This window comes from Carassius auratus, unplaced genomic scaffold (assembly GCF_003368295.1).
Source record: "Carassius auratus strain Wakin unplaced genomic scaffold, ASM336829v1 scaf_tig00027159, whole genome shotgun sequence".
Classification (NCBI taxonomy): domain Eukaryota; kingdom Metazoa; phylum Chordata; class Actinopteri; order Cypriniformes; family Cyprinidae; genus Carassius; species Carassius auratus.
The window spans coordinates 268,692-296,208 of NW_020525570.1; the positions used below are offsets into that span (position 1 = coordinate 268,692).

The 27,517-nt window shown below is 37.8% G+C and overlaps 3 protein-coding genes and 1 long non-coding RNA gene across 4 annotated transcripts; all 4 read right to left on the minus strand.

The window, feature by feature from the left end:
* Positions 1–114: 114 nt before the first annotated feature.
* Positions 115–13,872, minus strand: LOC113079092 (deleted in malignant brain tumors 1 protein-like). The gene is made up of 10 exons (XM_026251291.1): positions 13,852–13,872; positions 13,031–13,343; positions 5,012–5,320; positions 3,840–4,136; positions 3,416–3,721; positions 2,437–2,519; positions 1,385–1,685; positions 607–909; positions 250–327; positions 115–131 (listed from the first exon to the last, which is right to left on the minus strand). Exons 1-10 carry the CDS (start codon positions 13,870–13,872, stop codon positions 115–117), a joined length of 2,028 nt encoding a protein of 675 aa, XP_026107076.1.
* A 97-nt stretch (positions 13,873–13,969) lies between these two features.
* LOC113079093 (scavenger receptor cysteine-rich type 1 protein M130-like) lies at positions 13,970–17,287 on the minus strand (the record flags this gene model as incomplete). Its single annotated transcript, XM_026251292.1, has 6 exons — positions 17,230–17,287; positions 16,772–16,984; positions 15,484–15,780; positions 15,072–15,377; positions 14,273–14,575; positions 13,970–14,166 (listed from the first exon to the last, which is right to left on the minus strand). Coding segments are annotated over exons 1-6 (1,374 nt in total), but the record flags the coding sequence as incomplete, so codon positions are not given.
* A 3,299-nt stretch (positions 17,288–20,586) lies between these two features.
* On the minus strand, positions 20,587–21,841 carry LOC113079087 (uncharacterized). Its single transcript, XR_003281661.1, has 3 exons — positions 21,771–21,841; positions 20,937–20,999; positions 20,587–20,634 (listed from the first exon to the last, which is right to left on the minus strand). It is a non-coding gene; the product is annotated as an uncharacterized LOC113079087 (long non-coding RNA).
* Positions 21,842–23,447: 1,606 nt separating this feature from the next.
* Positions 23,448–27,158, minus strand: LOC113079094 (scavenger receptor cysteine-rich type 1 protein M130-like). The gene is made up of 8 exons (XM_026251293.1): positions 27,155–27,158; positions 27,012–27,074; positions 25,966–26,268; positions 25,663–25,859; positions 24,725–25,025; positions 23,941–24,243; positions 23,583–23,660; positions 23,448–23,464 (listed from the first exon to the last, which is right to left on the minus strand). The coding sequence occupies exons 1-8, from the start codon at positions 27,156–27,158 to the stop codon at positions 23,448–23,450; spliced, it is 1,266 nt and encodes a 421-aa protein (XP_026107078.1).
* Positions 27,159–27,517: the final 359 nt, after the last annotated feature.

The window sequence follows — 27,517 nt, forward strand, 5'->3', positions numbered from 1 at the left end:
CGTCCCCTCCACGCAGTCTGAGAGGAACATGATCTAAAACAAACACAACAGCACTGACCAGCTTCAGCACAACATTTACAACAAAACACATACTAATAATGAAGCTAGAGGCTTTTAAAACTGATTATTTTCTGAGGGAAATAATTCCTATTTTAAAAATGCATATATTTATAATTTAACAGTAATTTGCTAGGAAAATATAGGCTTACATTAACAAACATTCAATAGATTTGTTGTGAATAAACTTACTTGCACACTGTCTCTGGTAAGGAGACGGTGAGGTAAAACATGTCTGACGACTCTGAGGCGAATCACTAGTCTCCTCCTCTGAAATTATAACATGATAAAAAAAGAAAAGTGAATAGAATATTAGGATTAGACATCTTACATATCACACATTTTACCCTTACAACTTACAAATCATCAGCTCACTTTAGCTCTCAGAAACATTTCGTTTACTTACCCCATTAGACATAAATGGGTGATTTTATAAGTGCAGGTGAAACAAAAAATAATGACTATGGACGCCAAATATACCTGCAATTATAGAATCACCCAGAAGGATTTTTACTGAGACCATATTAAATGATTTAAATATCATCCAACCTGAACAGGTGATTTTGGCCACTTCATCTTCACCACAGTCATTCTGTCCCCAGGGTGAAGATGGACATTGCCATAAAGTTAAATCATATGGTCGACATGTAACTTTATCCAGCCAGTTAGGAGCTGATTCCACTCTTGCTGCAGATTCAGACAAAACACCAGATCTTCCACAGTTCAGCTCTTGACAGATCAGACTCGCTGTGTCTCTGTCCATCTGGTTCCAGCACACATTACCCCAGGATCCATTGTAGAAAACCTCCAGATTCCCTTCACAGCCCTCAGTTAACCTGATCTCTTTAAACTCTGGAGAGAAAAGGATGTGCATTAAAATAATTACAATTTAGGTTGTGATAAAGCAAAAATATTTACCAAAACAGTGATTTAATATGAGGCTCATGCATGCTGCAAGCACTGATTGCATAAAAACAGATAAGAAAAACATTAAAAATAGCTCCATAACTTGTTATTAAAATACCTAGAAATTCTGTATTAATATAGTAATATCACTGCAACCATATGATTGTTATGTATTTCTGTAGTGAGCTAATTTTCTCTTAGGAAGACATTATATTTAAAATTATAAAGTAATTTACTCTCAAATCAATATTTTGTGTTGAAATATTTTGGTAAGTAAAATGTAAAGTCAGTTATTAACTCAAAACAAACCCCTTCAGACCCCTTTGGTTTCTGTTTACCATGGAGTTTAATGATTACATGGTATATTTTCTGAAAAAAGAAGTTTATTTTTGATAAATATTTCCTCTAGTGTACTGTTTACCTGAGCACACGACTCCTACATCCTCCTTGTGTTGACAGTCATGTTTTCCCCAGCCTGGAGAAGAGCAGCTCCACAGGGACGTCTCATTCCCCTCACACTCCACCTCATCCAGCCATATGTGTCCAGAACCAGGACCAAACCAGGCTGGTACCGGCTGGTTACTGAGGGCCACTCCACACTGCAGCTGTCTGCACACCACATGAGCATCTTTAATATCCCAGGAGTCATCACACACTGTCCCCCACGAGCTGCTGTGAAAAACCTCCAGCCTCCCTGCACAGTCTCCCCCAGAACCCACCAGCCTGATGGACCCCTGACCTGATATTCAGAGACAGAAAAACACATTATTGATCACAAACAACTGAAGAATCAGTCCAGATGTTGTTCTTCTCACCAAGGCAGGTGATTGACAGCTGTTGTGTGGAGCTGCAGTTGAGAGTTTGTGGAGAGCTGCAGTTCCCCAGATGAGCTTCACTCCCAGAGCACTGGAAGCCCGTCACACACTCATGACTGTGTTCAGGACTGGATGAAGAGGAGCTGTAGAAGTTCAGCACAGAGCCACAGCCCAGCTGTCTGCAGACCACAGAGGATTCAGAGAGACTCCAGGAGTCCAGCAGAACTCTCCTCCAGACCTGATGGATGAAAACTTCCACGTCCCCCTCACACTGTCTCTCTCCAGACAACCGCACCAGACCGTCATGAAGAGCCAGAGAAGAATCTGAAGAGAGTATTTATTTATCATTCAGTATTTATCTAAAATATACTTAGATGTAGTTTTAGTCTGAAACCCATGACTTCATCACAGCATGAATGGACTCACTAGAGCAGATGACTCCAACATCTCGTCTATGAGAACATTCAGCTCGACTCCATGAAGAGATGGAACATTCTGAGAGTTTTCTTTCATTCCCGTCACAATCAAACACATCAGCCCAGATTTCATCACTTCCCTCTCCAAACCAGTCTGATCCCACAACAGAAACAGCAATCCCACAATTCAGCTGTCTACAGAGGACACTGGCAGCTCTCATATCCCAGCATGCATCACACACTGTGCCCCATTTACTGGAGTACTGACGTTCGATTCGACCAGAACAGATGTCAGGACCATTTACTATTCTGAGATCAGTGTAACCTGGACAAAGAACAGAGAGTTTAGTTTAACAGTATGAAAAAAGCAAAAAATGTGTTTTAAAAAACTAGTTTGTGATTCTCTCAATAAGTAACTACTGCTTTATTACCAGAACATAACAGTCCAATAGCATTCTCATGGGTGCAGTTTTGTTTGAGAGAAGATGATGTTGGACACAAAGATATATAGGATTCATCTCCTCTGCACTGAATCTCTTGTGTCCACATCTGAGCGTCTCCTTGACCAAAAGCAGCTGCTCCCAGCACCTGTACAGGAGCCCCACAGTCCAGCTCTCTACACACAACCTCTGCATCCTGCTGGTCAAAGACAGCGTCACACACTGACATCCACGTCTGATCATGAGGCACTTCTACTCTGCCAGAACAGCGAGATCCTCCAACCAGCCGGACTCCTTAAATAAAAAATGTACAAATTCTATGATATTTGCTAATTCTTGTCCTAATATTACTGTATAAAGCTAAACCAGACACCTTTCATCAACTGTCAGCAGTTTGTGTGTGCATGAAATTCACATACAATTCTTGCATTTTTTTTGCACATAAGAGTGAATATGTTTTCATTTAATGAATATCAAAAAAAAAAAAAAAAAATATTGTGAACAAAATGCAACCAGTATGTCATTTTGTCTGTGAAATGCTCAATCTTTGAATGAGATACTATGTATTTTTGATTCAAAAAAGGAATCGTCTGGAACAAAAAATACATGTTGTCCACAAAATGCTTTTTTTCTGCTTCATATCATCATTCAACATGTCATATAATAATTAATACTTCGCTCCTCACAGGCACCTGACATAACACTGAAGGTGGAGCAAAAATCTGTATCCATCCTGGAATTCTGTGGGAGAATATTATGAAATAAATCAAGATGATCTTACCAGAGCAGATGACTCCAGCATCTTCAGTATGATTAGCTTTTATTTCCCATCCATTGAATCTACAGTTTGTCAGCGTCAACTCTGATCCAGTACACTGTAAATCAGAAATCCAGACTCTTCCTGATCCTTCACCAAAGTGAGCACCCTTTGGTGCTTCTAAAGCCTCTCCACAGCCAAGTTCTTTACACACCACTGCAGCATCAGGCAAATCCCAGCCAAGATCACGCACTGTTCCCCACTGACCATTATGAAGAACCTCCACTCGACCAGCACAGCGACTGTTAGCACCTACCAATCTCACTGTTTCTGAAGGTAAAAGAACACAAGAAAGATGAAGTTGTTTTTTTTTTTTTTTTGTTTTTTTTTTTTACAATATTACTCAAGAATTTTGTCAGTACTCATAGTTCATACGTCATTCACCTACCAGCACATACTACACTCACACCGTTCTCATGGGAACAAAATTGTGAAGGTGAAGCTGGACAAAGAGCAAACTGATACTCATTTCCTCTGCACTGAATCTCTTGTGTCCACATCTGAGTGTCTCCTTTGTCAAAAGCAGCTGCTCCCAGCACCTGTACAGGAGCCCCACAGTCCAGCTCTCTACACACAACCTCTGCATCCTTCTGGTCAAAGTCAGTGGCACACACTGTGTACCATGTGTTCCCATGAGGCACCTCTAACCTCCCAGAGCAGCGAGAACCTCCAACAAGCCTGATGCCTGAAATGTTAGTCGAAACAAACTGTTTACAATCATAATATAACATTTAAAAAGCGTATATACTGTACTAGGAGAGGAGTGTTGAGACGCTGTGCTTTAACAGCCTTTTGCCACAAATTAAAGTTTTTTTGAAATCTACAACTTATTTTAAATTATTTAGAAAATACTGTTGTTGAATAGAGGTGTAGCAATATATTATGTCACAGTATGAAAATGAAAGTTCAGACATTTAATTTAGCATCAAATAAAGTAATGGCACATTAAATATGGTGAACCCAAAAGGTCACACATTTGAGCTTTCATTTTTCTTATTTATTAATTAATTATTATTATTATTTATGAATAAATTTAAAATAAAATGCATAATTTAACAAAATGCAGTTGGGGACAGAGTGTAAGAATATGTGTATTTACCTGAAACATAATTCTGTATTTTTAGCTAAGCAGAATCATTTAATTTTTCTATTCTGGTGTCACCATTGACCTGTACATGGAGCAGTCCACAAGTCTATTCAAATTAGGGTCTGTTCTTAACATATAATAAAAGTATAACATTTAGAGTAAATATTATATATGAGAGTTTCAGGTAATGTACTGCAATTAAACATTGACCTGACCACAATTCAAATCATAAACCATCATTTTTTTTCATGCACTGTAGATCCTATAGATTTTTTCACCTCAGATCATACAGGGGTCCTATTCTAAATGGTTCATTTCTAAATGATTTCTAAACTCACACTGTATTACATTACTCCTTTGACTCTCCTAATGGTTTAAATTCTGATTTAGATAACTTACTTAGTAAATGCTTGCTTTTTATTATCAATAATGTATTTATTTGTTAATGAAAGGTAATGATAAAATCATCCTACCTGAGCAGATAATACCAACATCTTCCCTATGTCCACAGTTATGGTCACCCATTTTGTTTTTTAAGCAACGGAATATTGAGGACTCAGATCCACTACATATCACATCATCCATCCAGATTTTTCCTGATCCTGGTCCAAAGTGAGCAGAACGCATTGTGTTTGAATTTTCGTCACAGCCCAGCTCTCTACACACCACTGCAGTGTTTGTCAAAGCCCAAAAATCATCACACACGGTTCCCCATTCTCCTTTATAATAAACCTCCACCCTACCAGCACAAGAATTATTACCATTCACCAGCCTCACGTTTCCTGCAGACAAGATACAGAATGATGTATATAAAATATGATTGAGAGAAGACAACAAACAGAGAAAAGTCAGCAAAAGAGAGAGGAATGGAGAAAATGACCATGAGAGAGAAATTCACTTTTATATTAATGCAAAGACTACACATACAGAAGGGGGACTATAAATGATATTATGACCAATTCATAACACAAACAGTCAATCACTATAACATTACTAACACATAACGATCCGGAGTGTACGTACCAGCTGTGGAGAGTTTGATCACAGAAGACAAAAAAATGAGAGTTAGACAGTTCTCCATCTTTACTGATCATACACTTTGTTTGATCAACTCTGAACTGAAATGTTCAAGAGAGACAGAAGGCTTCACAACCACCAAACAACAAGCCAATCACAAACACTTTTACCTTATTAGACAGAAGAGAGGAAATCATCAAAAAGCTTCACTGACTAATCAGAAGGCGTATTTATGATTTTCACCATATTTATTAAAAGTACGTCAGCATTGATGAACACGACTCCTCCTCCATCTGACAGAGACACTTAACTGGGGAGAAACACACAAGATAGAGGGGTGACAGTCAAACATACAGGAAACTGATTTCAGTGACAGGAAACATTCCAGTTTATTAACAGCATCAAAGCCCAGCATTCTCAGATATAGAAATACTAATGCTCACAACAAATAAGATCATAAAACATAAAATCAAATGTACTTTTTGAAGAATTGTTTTAGCTACTGTTATTCAGAGGGATATTTTAGCAATGCTTGTCAATTCACAGCATATATTAATACATATAGTATTTTAGTAGGGCATTTTGTTAAAATAAAATAAAATAAAATAAAATAAAATAAAATAAATCTATGGTCATGCACAGTTCGTCATACAAGAGCCAAGTTTGCAGCTACACTTTTAAATGTTTAATACTGTAATACCGATCTATTCCTGTGGGTGGCAGTAAAAAAAAGAGATGACAAATTTAATGCCTACAGTAAAATAGTGCTTCTCCACTCGTGTGAATGAGACACGAGCCCCAGTGAAAAGTTGTCTGTGCCAGAACAGTTTTACTCATGAATCTTTAACTACAGTATACTGACCAGAGCAACATTTACCCTGGCAATACTTCAGGAATTAAGTCTTATTTCAGTCTGTTGTTTAGAATCAGAACTAGCAATTCCTGAATTAATCTGAATCCAGTTCTTTATTGTTCAGTAAATCATAGAACTGAATCATTGAAGTTCACTCAGCAAAACAGTAATGAGTTATTAACATCAAGACACAAAATGAGCGATTGATGAAGTGGAAATTACTGTGACATAACAGGCAACTGTGCTTGTTTTATATTGATGGATAAAACATGATCTGCTGGGGATCTAATGGTCTGCTGTTAAGCATTATAAAGTCATAATATATTGAAGTTATTTTAAATGGATTTTTATGGTTTATAGATTAGAAATATTACTTTTAAACATGTTACAGTTTGTTGATTTACATATATAACTCAACACTTCTTTCTAAGTTACTCTATAATGCATCCAAAGTAAATGCATTTTTAAGCATTATCCACTCACAAAACTGCAATACTTCTGTAAAGATGCTGAGGGCTGTGAAATCACTGCTGGTCATTTACGGCTTATATTTAGGATGTCTTCGATTGTCACTGCAGCAGTTGTGCATTAAAAAGTAAGATCAGACTTTTGAGGTTTGTGTAATGTCTTATTGAAATACACCAAAAAATTTGTCAAAAAAGTTTTTTTTGCTATTAACAAGGTCAAAAAACAAAACAACAAAATCTCACAAAGACATAGAAATTTTAATACAAAAAAGAACACTTAAATCCCTAAGATATGACATATCAATAACAATATCACTCAAACTTTGTTCAAATTTGTTGAACCGAGGCAGCGGATGATCGATGGGCCTTTATGCTTCCACGTTCCCCCGATAGCCTCAAGACAGTAAAAGATTGCCTGCGAGCTTTTCCTCCTGTCCATACGGTAATTTCTCTACATGTGCGACAGAGAGTCGCTGATTATGACGCAATCGTTAGCCTATTTTTTTACAAAAACTGCTTCCACGGGACCATAACGTAAGGTACAAGGTAATGGAGCCTTTTATACATTTTTGTGTTTCTTTAGAAATAATTAATGGACAAATGGAGTCTTTAAACGCCTCAAATGTAAAGTTATTCGCTGTCAAAGTGACGCCAAAATGAATGGGAGTCAATGGAATGCTAACAGCAGGTGGGGGTCCGCTAGCCAAAGGCGGCGGCCAGGGGTGCTTCAAAAAAATATGAAACCCTGCCCCCCTGGGTTGTACACTCGAAATCAGAATGAATTGTGGGTAAAAAGTAGTGGACAAATGTAGGGAATGAAGTAGTTCACTCAGAATTCGGACAGCACTACAAAATGGCTAACACCCCATATAGTGTACTATGGATAGGGAGCGGTTTCGGACACAGCAACAGAAACACCACATAAATAACTGGTTGTCACCTGCGGTTCTCCTCCAACAACACAGCTCTGTAAGATATGGAGTCAGTCGAATAATAAAATGTGGTTTCACGCTTGTTAATATGTAAAAGGGGGCATCACGTCAATTTTAAACAAAGATGCAATGTAAAAGACCAGTGGTGGAGAGAGTTACAGGCCTAATAACTTTCTAAAGTAAACACACAACTGAAAAAAACTGTGTATCCACTTTTAATCCACTTTGATTCAAATTAACAAATTTAGTCACTCAAAACGATGCTGTGCTGTTAGACAATGTGATTGACAGAGAAATCTGCCCAATAATAGATGAGAACTGAAATGCCTTTTGTGACGGATTGGTCATTTTACTTAAAGGGCATGACATAATTTTTAACCAATAGCAACGTGTAAAAGAGAAAGAAGGGCGTGTCTGTTTAACAGGTCGCAGTCAGGCTGTTCCAAAAAGGATAGTTGATGTAATTTTGTAATATTTGCAAACATCATAAGTTGAATATTTGATAAGGAATTAATTTTCTTAAAAATTCTTAAAAAGAATATCTTAAAATGTTTTGGTAGTGCTGGTAATGTCCTTTTCATAAAAAGGCAAATTACAAATATTATGCCAAATTACAACCCCATTCATTTCTTCTTTTCTCTAACCACTCTTTTAAAAGTATTTTTGTGACATGATGTTGGAATTATATATTTTGTTTATTAGGTGAAAAGCATTGATATTAAAATGGTAATAAAAGACCAAATGCTAAAATACAAATATTAAAATTTTTTGACACTGAATTTTGCAAAGCATCTTACTTTTCATACAAAAATATTTAAAATAACAAAAACATAAGGCACTGATGCATTAGTAGCAATATAAGAAGCTCCCAGCAGCTCCAGTAACTGTAATATGATTTCATAAACAGAGGCAGAGGGTGTGGCCATTGAGTCATATGGCCCCTCCTTTATTTGACTCCTCCCCCACATCATCATAGTCTGTTTAAAAAAAAAACAAGCAAATTAACATTCATTTTTATAATCACAATTTAGTTTAAATAGGGTTTAAATGAGCGACATTACGATTAAAAATAGATTATATAAAAATCTGACATAAAAAAATACCTAACAGGTTTCTTTCATCTTCATTGCTGTTCTTCACATCATCATACTCCTCCTGATCTCCCTCTGATACACATTAGAAATAAAACCCCACATTGTAATGTATACTGAGACTATTAGATTAAACCTGATAAAGCCATGATGATTCATTAATGGTTGAATAATAGAACTTGTATATACTTGTATATATTATATATATTATATATAATAGCACTTATATATCATTGCTTTTTGTTGTTTTTGATTGCTTCCACTGTCCATTTGTAAGTCGCTTTGGATAAAAGTGTCTGCTAAATGAATAAATGTAAATGTAAAATGTAGAAATGCATGTTCAATATATCATAAATACTTATATAAGAGTAACTCACTAGTTACACCTTGAAAGTTCTGTCCAATAATGATGACATCATCATAACGATCTAGTGTGTCCACTTCACATACATGAAGATATAAACAGAACAAATGTCACATCATCATATCAGCACTAAGAGAGAGAGAAATATATTATATCAGAGATGTCCAAACCTGTTTCTGAAGGGCCACTGTCCTGCAGAGTTTAGTTCCAACCCTAATTAAACACACCTGTCCTGAACCAAAGTAATCAAGGTCTTCAGATTCACTAAGTGCTTCTCAAATGAAATACACATCCTAGTGAGGACAAATCCTTCCTAGTCAAGTCCTTCTGAGGATTCAAGGCTAGAATGATATGGTCTAAGTGCACATGGCTATATGATAAATGTTTCTGTCACAGATAAAAATACTACTAGAATTATAATTGGAATAATACTTTATACTGAACAATTTTTTTTATTAACTTTCTTTTAATTCAGTACAGGTAATGACCGTCTGTGGTCTCTGGTCTCTCACTGGTTTACACTACACATAGTTTAGCATTATGTGATTCTTTTACAACTAAACAAATAAAAATATAATGCCTTCACCTTTTTATTTTTTTATTTTTTTTTTGAGGTGAAGGCATCTTTTTCATTTAACTAATTTGTCGTGAATTGGAATCTGTGCAAAGGATTGTAGGCAACTGAAGGACACAAAGGATGCACCTGAGAAGCACTCAATAGAAACATCCAGACAAGTGTGTTAGAGATGGATGAAGCTAAACTCTTGGCCCTCCAGGAGCAGGACTGGACATCCCTGCTTTATGTATTTTAAATATTTAATCTAATTACAGAATAACAGAGTGATACCTGTCTCACGATCTGTTTTGAGTCCATCAGTGATGACATCATCATAGTATCCCGGTGTGATTTGCTTCATCTCTTCTGCATCAGCACATGTGGTAAATTTGGGCATATTGGATTTTTTTTTTTTAAACAAAATGAAATATATTCTCTTGCAGGTCTTGAGACCTGCCATTGTTGACATCATAATATGCAGTGTTGAACACTATTTCTAATAAGATAAATGTTTTAGTATTATGAACAGTTGAGTCACTGGTGACATTTCATTTACTAGAAGAATTATATTTGTGTGATTTTGAGTGTGGATTACATTTAGTTTTTAGGTATAAATTTGTATATATTTTAGTTTTCTAACCTGAGAGAAGCTCATCAGCATCTTCATACCCAGAATGCCGTTCTTCAGAGATGAGACTCCCTGTTAAAGAAGAGCAGAACAGTCAGAAACATGTTAATCATTACAAACAGACATTGTGTTAGTGACAACACAACAAAAATGTCAATTACTTGCATTTTAAAAAAAGAGCCAGAATGTTTTGTTACCAAACAAACACACACACACACACACACGTATCCTCACATGAACCCATTCATCACTGCCATCCAGAAATACACTCAGGAAGAGACGCAGTCTGACACACACACACAAACATGCACCTGCAGCTCTGTGGTTTTCTGTCAGGAATTCTGTGGTTTGTAGCAGGAGGTTTAACAGGACTAATAATAGATGAACATCTACTGTCTGACAGACTCTTATAAATGGTATTAAATGAGATTGATGGCTCATGTCTCACCCCTCTGAGTGAAGTGATTGTGTCTGTGCTGAATCTCCTCATAAACGGCCTCAGTCTTCATCCTGTGTCTCATCTTAGAGAGAGCTGTGAATGTAGACAGACAAACCTGCTGTCAGTTCACAACACATGACTGATCACACACTGAATAAGACACAATATGACAGTCTCTAGATCTCTCCTACCTCTCCTCATCACTCTGTTCTGCTGAATCAGTATAAGCAGTGGCACTAAGAGCAGTAAGAGCACAACTCCCAGAACAATCACAAGCACTGAGAGAGACACTGGTGGAGGAGTTTGTGAAGGAGAGACTGATGTTGAGTGCACTGAAGGAGAAACTGGAGGTGGAGGTGAAGCTGATGATGTTGTGGCAGGAGTAGTGGACACTGACAAATCTGACAAGTCTGTGAAAACAGACACAAACACATTAACAATTGGGAATACATAAAATGATCTAAAATTAATATTATTCCTCAGTGTTTTGTCGTGACCTGCACAGGTGAGTCTAACAAGCTTCTTGCGGGAGCAGTCAGTGTGGTTATTCAGGGAGAGAGGACAGTCCCACAGGTGAATCTCATTCCCTCTGCACTCGACTTTGTTCATCCACACAACACCTTCACCAGCACCAAAGACTGAATTCCCATCAGCCCTCAGTGCTGCTCCACAACCCAGCTGCCTGCAGACCACCTGAGCATCGCTGATGTCCCAGTGATCATCACAGACTGAGCCCCACACAGCGTTATGATACACCTCCAGCCTCCCAGAGCACCGGCCGTCCCCTCCACTCAGTCTGAGAGGAACATGATCTAAAACACACACATCAGCCAGAACAGACCAGCTTCAGCACAACATTTACAACAAAACACATACTAATAATGAAGCTAGAGGCTTTTAAAACTGATTATTTTCTGAGGGAAATAATTCCTATTTAAAAAATGCATATATTAATAATTTAACAGTAATTTGCTAGGAAAATATAGGCTTACATAAACAAACATTCAATAGATTTGTTGTGAATAAACTTACTTGCACACTGTCTCTGGTAAGGAGATGGTGAGGTAAAACATGTCTGACGACTCTGAGGCGAATCACTAGTTTCCTCCTCTGAAATTATAACATGATAAAAAAAAAGAAAAGTGAATAGAATATTAGGATGAGACATCTTACATATCACACATTTTACCCTTACAACTTACAAATCATCAGCTCACTTTAGTTCTCAGAAACATTTCGTTTACTTACCCCATTAGACATAAATGGGTGATTTTATAAGTGCAGGTGAAACAAAAAATAATGACTATGGACACCAAATGTACCTGCAATTATAGAATCACCCAGAAGGATTTTTACTGAGACCATATTAAATGATTTAAATATCATCCAACCTGAACAGGTGATTTTGGCCACTTCATCTTCACCTGTCCCCAGGGTGAAGATGGACATTGCCATAAAGTTAAATCATATGGTCGACATGTAACTTTATCCAGCCAGTTAGGAGCTGATTCCACTCTTGCTGCAGATTCAGACAAAACACCAGATCTTCCACAGTTCAGCTCTTGACAGATCAGACTCGCTGTGTCTCTGTCCATCTTGTTCCAGCACACATTACCCCAGGATCCATTGTAGAAAACCTCCAGATTCCCTTCACAGCCCTCAGTTAACCTGATCTCTTTAAAATCTAGAGAGAAAAGGATGTGCATTAAAAAAATTAAAATTTAGGTTGTGATAAAGCTAAAATATTTACCAAAAGAGTGGTTTGCATAAAACTGATTTTAAGACTGATTGCATAAAAACAGATAAGCAAAACATTAAAAATAGCTCCATAACTTGTTAGAAATTCTGTATTAATATAGTAATATCATTGCAACCATATGATTGTTTTGTATTTCTGTAGTGAGCTAATTTTCTCTTAGGAAGACATTATATTTAAAATTATAAAGTAATTTACTCTCAAATCAATATTTTGTGTTGAAATATTTTGGTAAGTAATCATGAAATGTAAAGTCAGTTATTAACTCAAAACAAACCCCTTCAGACCCCTTTGGTTTCTGTTTACCATGGAGTTTAATGATTACATGGTATATTTTCTGAAAAAATAAGTTTATCTTTGATAAATATTTCCTCTAGTGTACAGTTTACCTGAGCACACGACTCCTACATCCTCCTTGTGTTGACAGTCATGTTTTCCCCAGCCTGGAGAAGAACAACTCCACAGGGACGTCTCATTCCCCTCACACTCCACCTCATCCAGCCATATGTGTCCAGAACCAGGACCAAACCAGGCTGGTACCTGCTGGTTACTGAGGGCCACTCCACACTGCAGCTGTCTGCACACCACATGAGCATCTTTAATATCCCAGGAGTCATCACACACTGTCCCCCATGAGCCATTGTGAAAAACCTCCAGCCTCCCTGCACAGTCTCCCCCAGAACCCACCAGCCTGATGGACCCCTGATCTGTTATTCAGAGACAGAAAAACACAATTATTGATCACGAACAACTGAAGAATCTGCCCAGATGTTGTTCTTCTCACCAAGGCAGGTGATTGACAGCTGTTGTGTGGAGCTGCAGTTGAGAGTTTGTGGAGAGCTGCAGTTCCCCAGATGAGCTTCACTCCCAGAGCACTGGAAGCCCGTCACACACTCATGACTGTGTTCAGGACTGGATGAAGAGGAGCTGGAGAAGTTCAGCACAGAGCCACAGCCCAGCTGTCTGCAGACCACAGAGGATTCAGAGAGACTCCAGGAGTCCAGCAGAACTCTCCTCCAGACCTGATGGATGAAAACTTCCACCTCCCCCTCACACTGTCTCTCTCCAGACAACCGCACCAGACCGTCATGAAGAGCCAGAGAGGAATCTGAAGAGAGTATTTATTTATCATTCAGTATTTATCTAAAATTAACTTAGATGTAGTTTTAGTCTGAAACCCATGACTTCATCACGGCATGAATGGACTCACTAGAGCAGATGACTCCAACATCTCGTCTATGAGAACATTCAGCTCGACTCCATGAAGAGATGGAACATTCTGAGAGTTTTGTTTCATTCCCGACACAATCAAACACATCAGCCCAGATTTCACCACTTCCTTCTCCAAACCAGTCTGATCCCACAACAGACACAGCAATCCCACAATTCAGCTGTCTACAGAGGACACTGGCAGCTCTCATATCCCAGCATGCATCACACACTGTGCCCCATTTACTTAAGTACTGATGTTCGATTCGACCAGAACAGACATCAGGACCATTGACCAGTCTGAGATCAGTGTAACCTGGACAAAGAACAGAGAGTTTAGTTTAACAGTATGAAAAAAGCAAAAAATGTGTTTTAAAAAACTAGTTTGTGATTCTCTCAATAAGTAACTACTGCTTTATTACCAGAACATAACAGTCCAATAGCATTCTCATGGGTGCAGTTTTGTTTGAGAGAAGATGAAGTTGGACACAAAGATATATAGGATTCATTTCCTCTGCACTGGATCTCTTGTGTCCACATCTGAGCATCTCCTTTGTGAAAAGCAGCTGCTCCCAGCACCTGTACAGGAGCCCCACAGTCCAGCTCTCTACACACAACCTCTGCATCCTGCTGGTCAAAGACAGCGTCACACACTGACATCCACGTCTGATCATGAGGCACTTCTACTCTGCCAGAACAGCGAGATCCTCCAACCAGCCGGACTCCTTAAATAAAAAATTTACAAATTCTATGATATTTGCTAATTCTTGTCCTAATATTACTGTATAAAGCTAAACCAGACACCTTTCATCAACTGTCAGCAGTTTGTGTGTGTGTGCGTGTGCATAAAATTCACATACAATTCTTGCATTTTTTTTGCACATAAAAGTGAATATGTTTTCATTTAATGAATATCAAAAAAAAAAAAAAAAAAAAAAAAAGTGAACAAAATGCAACCAGTATGTCATTTTGTATGAGAATGAGAATTTGAATGAGATACTATGTATTTTTGATTCAGAAAAGGAATCGTCTGGAACAAAAAATACATGTTGTCCACAAAATGCTTTTTTTCTGCTTCATATCATCATTCAACATGTCATATAATAATTAATACTTCGCTCCTCACAGGCACCTGACATAACACTGAAGGTGGAGCAAAAATCTGTATCCATCCTGGAATTCTGTGGGAGAAAATTATGAAATAAGTCTAGATGATCTTACCAGAGCAGATGACTCCAGCATCTTCAGTATGATTAGCTTCTATTCCCCATCCATATAATCCACAGTTTGTCAATGTAAACTCTGATCCAGTACACTGTAAATCAGAAATCCAGACTCTTCCTGATCCTTCACCAAAGTGAGCACCCTTTGGTGCAGTTAAAGCCTCTCCACAGCCAAGTTCTTTACACACCACTGCAGCATCAGGCAAATCCCAGCCAACATCACACACTGTTCCCCACTGACCATCATGAAGAACCTCCACTCGACCAGCACAGCCACTGTTAGCACCTACCAATCTCACTGTTTCTGAAGGTAAAAGAACACAAGAAAGATCAAGTTTTTTTTTTTTTTTTTTTTACAATATTACTCAAGAATTTTGTCAGTACTCATAGTTCATACGTCATTCACCTACCAGCACATACTACACTCACACCGTTCTCATGGGAACAAAATTGTGAAGGTGAAGCTGGACAAAGAGCAAACTGATACTCATTTCCTCTGCACTGAATCTCTTGTGTCCACATCTGAGCGTCTCCTTTGTCAAAAGCAGCTGCTCCCAGCACCTGTACAGGAGCCCCACAGTCCAGCTCTCTACACACAACCTCTGCATCCTGCTGGTCAAAGACAGCGGCACACACTGTGTACCATGTGTTCCCATGAGGCACCTCTAACCTCCCAGAGCAGCGAGAACCTCCAACAAGCCTGATGCCTGAAATGTTAGTCGAAACAAACTATTTACAATCATAATATAACATTTAAAAAGCGTATATACTGTACTAGGAGAGGAGTGTTGAGACGCTGTGCTTTAACAGCCTTCAAATTAAAGTTTTTTTGAAATCTACAACTTATTTTAAATTATTTAGAAAATACTGTTGTTGAATAGAGGTGTAGCAATATATTATGTCACAGTATGAAAATGAAAGTTCAGACATTTAATTTAGCATCAAATAAAGTAATGGCACATTAAATATGGTGAACCCAAAAGGTCACACATTTGAGCTTTCATTTTTCTTATTTATTAATTAATTATTATTATTATTTATGAATAAATGTAAAATAAAATGCATAATTTAACTAAATGTAGTCGGGGACAGAGTGTAAGAATATGTGTATTTACCTGAAACATAATTCTGTATTTTTAGCTAAGCAGAATCATTTAATTTTTCTATTCTGGTGTCACCATTGTCCTGTACATGGAGCAGTCCACAAGTCTATTCAAATTAGGGTCTGTTCTTAACATATAATAAAAGTATAACATTTAGAGTAAATATTATATATGAGAGTTTCAGGTAATGTACTGCAATTAAACATTGACCTGACCACAATTCAAAACATAAACCATCATTTTTTTTCATGCACTGTAGATCCTATAGATTTTTTCACAGAGACTTATAACTTCTGCTTTCACCTCAGATCATACAGGGGTCCTATTCTAAATGGTTCATTTCTAAATGATTTCTAAACTCACACTGTATTACATTACTCCTTTGACTCTCCTAATGGTTTAAGTTCTGATTTAGATAACTTCCTTAGTAAATGCTTGCTTTTTTATTATCAATAATGTATTTATTAGTTAATGAAAGGTAATGATAAAATCATCCTACCTGAGCAGATAATGCCAACATCTTCCCCGTGTCCACAGTCATGGTCACCCATTTTTTTTTTTGAGCAATGGAATACTGAGGACTCAGATCCACTACATCTCACATCATCCATCCAGATTTTTCCTGATCCTGGTCCAAAGTGAGCAGAACGCATTGTGTTTGAAGTTTCGTCACAGCCCAGCTCTCTACACACCACTGCAGTGTTTGCCAAACCCCAATAATCATGACACACGGTTCCCCATTCTCCATCATAATAAACCTCCACCCTACCAGCACAAGAATCATTACCATCCACCAGCCTCACGTTTCCTGCAGACAAGATACAGAATGATGTATATAAAATATGATTGAGAGAAGACAAACAACAGAGAAAAGTCAGCAAAAGAGAGAGGAACAGAGAAAATGAGAGAGAGAGAAATTCACTTTTATATTAATGCAAATACTACACATACAAAAGGGGAACTATAAATGATGATATGATCAATTCAAATCACAAACACAAACAGTCAATCACTATAACATAACTAACACATAATGATCCTGAGTGTACATACCAGCTGTGGAGAGTTTGATCACAGAAGACAAAAAAATGAGAGTTAGACAGTTCTCCATCTTTACTGATCATGCACTTTGTTTGATAAACTCTGAACCGAAATGTTCAAGAGAGACAGAAGGCTTCACAACCACCAAACAACAAGCCAATCACAAACACTTTTACCTTATTAGACAGGAGAGAGGAAATCATCAAAAAGCTTCACTGACTAATCAGAAGGCGTATTTATGATTTTCACCATATTTATTAAAAGTACGTCAGCATTGATGAACAGGACTCCTCCTCCATCTGACAGAGACACTTAACTGGGGAGAAACACACAAGATAGAGGGGTGACAGTCAAACATACAGGAAACTGATTTCAGTGACAGGAAACATTCCAGTTTATTAACAGCATCAAAGCCCAGCATTCTCAGATATAGAAATACTAATGCTCACAACAAATAAGATCATAAAACATAAAATCAAATGTACTTTTTGAAGAATTGTTTTAGCTACTGTTATTCAGAGGGATATTTTAGCAATGCTTGTCAATTCACAGCATATATTAATACATATAGTATTTTAGTAGGGCATTTTGTTAAAATAAAATAAAATAAAATAAATCAAATCTATGGTCATGCACAGTTCATCATACAAGAGCCAAGTTTGCAGCTACACTTTTATATGTTTAATACTGTAATACCGATCTATTCCTGTGGGTGGCAGTAAAAAAAAGAGATGACAAATTTAATGCCTACAGTAAAATAGTGCTTCTCCACTCGTGTGAATGAGACACGAGCCCCAGTGAAAAGTTGTCTGTGCCAGAACAGTTTTACTCATGAATCTTTAACTACAGTATACTGACCAGAGCAACATTTACCCTGGCAATACTTCAGGAATTAAGTCTTATTTTCAGTCTGTTGTTTAGAATCAGAACTAGCAATTCCTGAATTAATCTGAATCCAGTTCTTTATTGTTCAGTAAATCATAGAACTGAATCATTGAAGTTCACTCAGCAAAACAGTAATGAGTTATTAACATCAAGACACAAAATGAGCGATTGATGAAGTGGAAATTACTGTGACATAACAGGCAACTGTGCTTGTTTTATATTGATGGATAAAACATGATCTGCTGGGGATCTAATGGTCTGCTGTTAAGCATTATAAAGTCATAATATATTGAAGTTATTTTAAATGGATTTTTATGGTTTATAGATTAGAAATATTACTTTTAAACATGTTACAGTTTGTTGATTTACATATATAACTCAACACTTCTTTCTAAGTTACTCTATAATGCATCCAAAGTAAATGCATTTTTAAGCATTATCCACTCACAAAACTGCAATACTTTCTGTAAAGATGCTGAGGGCTGTGAAATCACTGCTGGTCATTTACGGCTTATATTTAGGATGTCTTCGATTGTCACTGCAGCAGTTGTGCATTAAAAAGTAAGATCAGACTTTTGAGGTTTGTGTAATGTCTTATTGAAATACACCAAAAAATTTGTCAAAAAAGTTTTTTTTGCTATTAACAAGGTCAAAAAACAAAACAACAAAATCTCACAAAGACATAGAAATTTTAATACAAAAAAGAACACTTAAATCCCTAAGATATGACATATCAATAACAATATCACTCAAACTTTGTTCAAATTTGTTGAACCGAGGCAGCGGATGATCGATGGGCCTTTATGCTTCCACGTTCCCCCGATAGCCTCAAAGACAGTAAAAGATTGCCTGCGAGCTTTTCCTCCTGTCCATACGGTAATTTCTCTACATGTGCGACAGAGAGTCGCTGATTATGACGCAATCGTTAGCCTATTTTTTTACAAAAACTGCTTCCACGGGACCATAACGTAAGGTACAAGGTAATGGAGCCTTTTATACATTTTTGTGTTTCTTTAGAAATAATTAATGGACAAATGGAGTCTTTAAACGCCTCAAATGTAAAGTTATTCGCTGTCAAAGTGACGCCAAAATGAATGGGAGTCAATGGAATGCTAACAGCAGGTGGGGGTCCGCTAGCCAATGGCGGCGGCCAGGGGTGCTTCAAAAAAATATGAAACCCTGCCCCCCTGGGTTGTACACTCGAAATCAGAATGAATTGTGGGTAAAAAGTAGTGGACAAATGTAGGGAATGAAGTAGTTCACTCAGAATTCGGACAGCACTACAAAATGGCTAACACCCCATATAGTGTACTATGGATAGGGAGCGGTTTCGGACACAGCAACAGAAACACCACATAAATAACTGGTTGTCACCTGCGGTTCTCCTCCAACAACACAGCTCTGTAAGATATGGAGTCAGTCGAATAATAAAATGTGGTTTCACGCTTGTTAATATGTAAAAGGGGGCATCACGTCAATTTTAAACAAAGATGCAATGTAAAAGACCACTGGTGGAGAGTGTTACAGGCCTAATAACTTTCTAAAGTAAACACACAACTGAAAAAAACTGTGTATCCACTTTTAATCCACTTTGATTCAAATTAACAAATTTAGTCACTCAAAACGATGCTGTGCTGTTAGACAATGTGATTGACAGACAAATCTGCCCAATAATAGATGAGAACTGAAATGCCTTTTGTGACGGATTGGTCATTTTACTTAAAGGGCATGACATAATTTTTAACCAATAGCAACGTGTAAAAGAGAAAGAAGGATGTGTCTGTTTAACAGGTCGCAGTCAGGCTGTTCCAAAAAGGATAGTTGATGTAATTTTGTAATATTTGCAAACATCATAAGTTGAATATTTGATAAGGAATTAATTTTCTTAAAAATTCTTAAAAAGAATATCTTAAAATGTTTTGGTAGTGCTGGTAATGTCCTTTTCATAAAAAGGCAAATTACAAATATTATGCCAAATTACAACCCCATTCATTTCTTCTTTTCTCTAACCACTCTTTTAAAAGTATTTTTGTGACATGATGTTGGAATTATATATTTTGTTTATTAGGTGAAAAGCATTGATATTAAAATGGTAATAAAAGACCAAATGCTAAAATACAAATATTAAAATTTTTTGACACTGAATTTTGCAAAGCATCTTACTTTTCATACAAAAATATTTAAAAAAACAAAAACATAAGGCACTGATGCATTAGTAGCAATATAAGAAGCTCCCAGCAGCTCCAGTAACTGTAATATGATTTCATAAACAGAGGCAGAGGGTGTGGCCATTGAGTCATATGGCCCCTCCTTTATTTGACTCCTCCCCCACATCATCATAGTCTGTTTAAAAAAAAAACAAGCAAATTAACATTCATTTTTATAATCACAATTTAGTTTAAATAGGGTTTAAATGAGCGACATTACGATTAAAAATAGATTATATAAAAATCTGACATAAAAAAATACCTAACAGGTTTCTTTCATCTTCATTGCTGTTCTTCACATCATCATACTCCTCCTGATCTCCCTCTGATACACATTAGAAATAAAACCCCACATTGTAATGTATACTGAGACTATTAGATTAAACCTGATAAAGCCATGATGATTCATTAATGGTTGAATAATAGAACTTGTATATACTTGTATATATTATATATATTATATATAATAGCACTTATATATCATTGCTTTTTGTTGTTTTTGATTGCTTCCACTGTCCATTTGTAAGTCGCTTTGGATAAAAGTGTCTGCTAAATGAATAAATGTAAATGTAAAATGTAGAAATGCATGTTCAATATATCATAAATACTTATATAAGAGTAACTCACTAGTTACACCTTGAAAGTTCTGTCCAATAATGATGACATCATCATAACGATCTAGTGTGTCCACTACACATACATAAAGATATAAACAGAACAAATGTCACATCATCATATCAGCACTAAGAGAGAGAGAAATATATTATATCAGAGATGTCCAAACCTGTTTCTGAAGGGCCACTGTCCTGCAGAGTTTAGTTCCAACCCTAATTAAACACACCTGTCCTGAACCAAAGTAATCAAGGTCTTCAGATTCACTAAGTGCTTCTCAAATGAAATACACATCCTAGTGAGGACAAATCCTTCCTAGTCAAGTCCTTCTGAGGATTCAAGGCTAGAATGATATGGTCTAAGTGCACATGGCTATATGATAAATGTTTCTGTCACAGATAAAAATACTACTAGAATTATAATTGGAATAATACTTTATACTGAACAATTTTTTTTATTAACTTTCTTTTAATTCAGTACAGGTAATGACCGTCTGTGGTCTCTGGTCTCTCACTGGTTTACACTACACATAGTTTAGCATTATGTGATTCTTTTACAACTAAACAAATAAAAATATAATGCCTTCACCTTTTTATTTTTTTATTTTTTTTTTGAGGTGAAGGCATCTTTTTCATTTAACTAATTTGTCGTGAATTGGAATCTGTGCAAAGGATTGTAGGCAACTGAAGGACACAAAGGATGCACCTGAGAAGCACTCAATAGAAACATCCAGACAAGTGTGTTAGAGATGGATGAAGCTAAACTCTTGGCCCTCCAGGAGCAGGACTGGACATGCCTGCTTTATGCATTTTAAATATTTAATCTAATTACAGAATAACAGAGTGATACCTGTCTCACGATCTGTTTTGAGTCCATCAGTGATGACATCATCATAGTATCCCGGTGTGATTTGCTTCATCTCTGTGGTATATTTGGGCATATTGGATTTTTTTTTTTAAACAAAATGAAATATATTCTCTTGCAGGTCTTGAGACCTGCCATTGTTGACATCATAATATGCAGTGTTGAACACTATTTCTAATAAGATAAATGTTTTAGTATTATGAACAGTTGAGTCACTGGTGACATTTCATTTACTAGAAGAATTATATTTGTGTGATTTTGAGTGTGAATTACATTTAGTTTGAACATCAAAATTTTATTTTTAGGTATTAATTTGAATATATTTCAGCTCTCTAACCTGAGAGAAGCTCATCAGCATCTTCATACCCAGAATGCAGTTCTTCAGAGATGAGACTCCCTGTTAAAGAAGAGCAGAACAGAAACATGTTCATCATTACAAACAGACATTGTGTTAGTGACAACACAACAAAAATGTCAATTACTTGCATTTTAAAAACATTAGAGACAGAATGGTTTGTTGGGCCAATTACCAAACACACACACACACACGTATCCTCACATGAACCCATTCATCACTGCCATCCAGAAATACACTCAGGAAGAGACGCAGTCTGACACACACACACACAAACATGCACCTGCAGCTCTGTGGTTTTCTGTCAGGAATTCTGTGGTTTGAAGCAGGAGGTTTAACAGGACTAATAATAGATGAACATCTACTGTCTGACAGACTCTTATTAATGGTATTAAATGAGATTGATGGCTCATGTCTCACCCCTCTGAGTGAAGTGATTGTGTCTGTGCTGAATCTCCTCATAAACGGTCTCAGACATCGTCCTGTGTCTCCTCTTAGAGAGAGCTGTGAGTGTAGACAGACAAACCTGCTGTCAGTTCACAACACATGACTGATCACACACTGAATAAGACACAATATGACAGTCTCTGGATCTCTCCTACCTCTCCTCATCACTCTGTTCTGCTGAATCAGTATAAGCAGTGGCACTAAGAGCAGTAAGAGCACAACTCCCAGAACAATCACAAGCACTGGGAGAAACACTGGTGGAGGAGTTTGTGGAGGAGCGACTGATGTTGAGCGCACTGAAGGAGAAACTGGAGGTGGAGGTGAAGCTGATGATGTTGTGGCAGGAGTAGTGGACACTGACAAATCTGACAAGTCTGTGAAAACAGACACAAACACATTAACAATTGGGAATACATAAAATGATCTAAAATTAATATTATTCCTCAGTGTTTGTCGTGACCTGCACAGGTGAGTCCAGCGCGCTCTTTGCGTGAGCAGTCAGTGTGGTTATTCAGGGAGAGAGGACAGTCCCACAGGTGAATCTCATTCCCTCTGCACTCGACTTTGTTCATCCACACAACACCTTCACCAGCACCAAAGACTGAATTCCCATCAGGCCTCAGTGCTGCTCCACAACCCAGCTGCCTGCAGACCACCTGAGCATCGCTGATGTCCCAGTGATCATCACAGACTGAGCCCCACACAGCGTTATGATACACCTCCAGCCTCCCAGAGCACCGGCCGTCCCCTCCACTCAGTCTGAGAGGAACATGATCTAAAACACACACATCAACCAGAACAGACCAGCTTCAGCACAACATTTACAACAAAACACATACTAATAACGAAGCTAGAGGCTTTTAAAACTGATTATTTTCTGAGGGAAATAATTCCTATTTTAAAAATGCATATATTTATAATTTAACAGTAATTTGCTAGGAAAATATAAGCTTACATTAACAAACATTCAATAGATTTGTTGTGAATAAACTTACTTGCACACTGTCTCTGGTAAGGAGACGGTGAGGTAAAACATGTCTGACGACTCTGAGGCGAATCACTAGTTTCCTCCTCTGAAATTATAACATGATAAAAAAAAGAAAAGTGAATAGAATATTAGGATGAGACATCTGACATATCACACATTTTACACGTACAACTTACAAATCATCAGCTCACTTTAGCTCTCAGAAACATTTCGTTTACTTACCCCATTAGACATAAATGGGTGATTTTATAAGTGCAGGTGAAACAAAAAATAATGACTATGGACACCAAATGTACCTGCAATTATAGAATCACCCAGAAGGATTTTTACTGAGACCATATTAAATGATTTAAATATCATCCAACCTGAACAGGTGATTTTGGCGACTTCATCTTCACCACAGTAATTCTGTCCCCAGGGTGAAGATGGACATTGCCATAAAGTTAAATCATATGGTCGACATGTAACTTTATCCAGCCAGTTAGGAGCTGATTCCACTCTTGCTGCAGACTCAGACAAAACACCAGATCTTCCACAGTTCAGCTCTTGACAGATCAGACTCACTGTGTCTCTGTCCATCTGGTTCCAGCACACATTACCCCAGGATCCATTGTAGAAAACCTCCAGATTCCCTTCACAGCCCTTACTTAACCTGATCTCTTTAAACTCTGGAGAGAAAAGGATGTGTATTTAAACAATTAAAATGTAGGTTGTGATAAAGCGAAAATATTTTCCAAAACAGTGATTTAATATGAGGCTCATGCATGCTGCAAGCACTGATTGCATAAAAACAGATAAGAAAAACATTAAAAATAGCTCCATAACTTGTTATTAAAATACCTAGAAATTCTGTATTAATATAGTAATATCACTGCAACCATATGAGTGTTTTGTATTTCTGTAGTGAGCTAATTTTCTCTTAGGAAGACATTATATTTAAAATTATAAAGTAATTTATTCTCAAATCAATATTTTGTGTTGAAATATTTTGGTAAGTAATCATGAAATGTAAAGTCAGTTATTAACTCAAAACAAACCCCTTCAGACCCCTTTGGTTTCTGTTTACCATGGAGTTTAATGATTACATGGTATATTTTCTGAAAAAAGAAGTTTATCTTTGATAAATATTTCCTCTACTGTACTGTTTACCTGAGCACACGACTCCTACATCCTCCTTGTGTTGACAGTCATGTTTTCCCCAGCCTGGAGAAGAGCAGCTCCACAGGGACGTCTCATTCCCCTCACACTCCACCTCATCCATCCATATGTGTCCAGAACCAGGACCAAACCAGGCTGGTACCGGCTGGTTACTGAGGGCCACTCCACACTGCAGTTGTCTGCACACCACATGAGCATCTTTAATATCCCAGGAGTCATCACACACTGTTCCCCATGAGCCGCTGTGAAAAACCTCCAGCCTCCCTGCACAGTCTCCCCCAGAACCCACCAGCCTGATGGACCCCTGACCTGATATTCAGAGACAGAAAAACACATTATTGATCACAAACAACTGAAGAATCAGTCCAGATGTTGTTCTTCTCACCAAGGCAGGTGATTGACAGCTGTTGTGTGGAGCTGCAGTTGAGAGTTTGTGGAGAGCTGCAGTTCCCCAGATGAGCTTCACTCCCAGAGCACTGGAAGCCCGTCACACACTCATGACTGTGTTCAGGACTGGATGAAGAGGAGCTGTAGAAGTTCAGCACAGAGCCACAGCCCAGCTGTCTGCAGACCACAGAGGATTCAGAGAGACTCCAGGAGTCCAGCAGAACTCTCCTCCAGACCTGATGGATGAAAACTTCCACCTCCCCCTCACACTGTCTCTCTCCAGACAACCGCACCAGACCGTCATGAAGAGCCAGAGAAGAATCTGAAGAGAGTATTTATTTATCATTCAGTATTTATCTAAAATATACTTAGATGTAATTTTAGTCTGAAACCCATGACTTCATCACGGCATGAATGGACTCACTAGAGCAGATGACTCCAACATCTCGTCTATGAGAACATTCAGCTCGACTCCATGAAGAGATGGAACATTCTGAGAGTTTTCTTTCATTCCCGACACAATCAAACACATCAGCCCAGATTTCACCACTTCCCTCTCCAAACCAGTCTGATCCCACGACAGTCACAGCAATCCCACAATTCAGCTGTCTACAGAGGACACTGGCAGCTCTCATATCCCAGCATGCATCACACACTGTGCCCCATTTACTGGAGTACTGACGTTCGATTCGACCAGAACAGACGTCAGGACCGTTTACCATTCTGAGATCAGTGTAACCTGGACAAAGAACAGAGAGTTTAGTTTAACAGTATGAAAAAAGCAAGAAATGTGTTTTAAAAAACTAGTTTGTGATTCTCTCAATAAGTAACTACTGCTTTATTACCAGAACATAACAGTCCAATGGCATTCTCATGCGTGCAATTTGGTTTGAGAGAAGATGATGTTGGACACAAAGATATATAGGATTCATTTCCTCTGCACTGGATCTCTTGTGTCCACATCTGAGCATCTCCTTTGTCAAAAGCAGCTGCTCCCAGCACCTGTACAGGAGCCCCACAGTCCAGCTCTCTACACACAACCTCTGCATCCTGCTGGTCAAAGACAGCGTCACACACTGACATCCACGTCTGATCATGAGGCACTTCTACTCTGCCAGAACAGCGAGATCCTCCAACCAGCCGGACTCCTTAAATAAAAAATGTACAAATTCTATGATATTTGCTAATTCTTGTCCTAATATTACTGTATAAAGCTAAACCAGACACCTTTCATCAACTGTCAGCAGTTTGTGTGTGTGTGTGTGTGTGTGTGTGCATAAAATTCACATACAATTCTTGCATTTTTTTGCACATAAGAGTGAATATGTTTTCATTTAATGAATATCAAAAAAAAAAAAAAAAAAGGGAACAAAATGCAACCAGTTTATCATTTTGTCTGTGAAATGCTCAATCTTTGAATGAGATACTATGTATTTTTGATTCAGAAAAGGAATCGTCTGGAACAAAAAATACATGTTGTCCACAAAATGCTTTTTTTCTGCTTCATATCATCATTCAACATGTCATATAATAATTAATACTTCGCTCCTCACAGGCACCTGACATAACACTGAATGTGGAGCAAAAATCTGTATCCATCCTGGAATTCTGTGGGAGAAAATTATGAAATAAGTCTAGATGATCTTACCAGAGCAGATGACTCCAGCATCTGCAGTATGATTAGCTTCTATTCCCCATCCAATGAATCTACAGTTTGTCAGCGTCAACTCTGATCCAGTACAAAGTAAATTAGAAATCCAAATCTCTCCTGATCCTTCACCAAAGTAAGCACCCTTTGGTGCAGTTAAAGCCTCTCCACAGCCAAGTTCTTTACACACCACTGCAGCATCAGGCAAATCCCAGCCAACATCACACACTGTTCCCCACTGACCATCATGAAGAACCTCCACTCGACCAGCACAGCCACTGTTAGCACCTACCAATCTCACTGTTTCTGAAGGTAAAAGAACACAAGAAAGATCAAGTAAGTTGTTTTATTTTTTTTACCATATTACTCAAGAATTTTGTCAGTACTCATAGTTCATATGTCATTTACCTACCAGCACATACTACACTCACACCGTTCTCATGGGAACAAAATTGTGAAGGTGAAGCTGGACAAAGAGCAAACTGATACTCATCTCCACTGCACTGAATCTCTTGTGTCCACATCTGAGCGTCTCCTTTGTCAAAAGCAGCTGCTCCCAGCACCTGTACAGGAGCCCCACAGTCCAGCTCTCTACACACAACCTCTGCATCCTGCTGGTCAAAGACAGCGGCACACACTGTGTACCATGTGTTCCCATGAGGCACCTCTAACCTCCCAGAGCAGCGAGAACCTCCAACAAGCCTGATGCCTGAAATGTTAGTCGAAACAAACTGTTTACAATCATAATA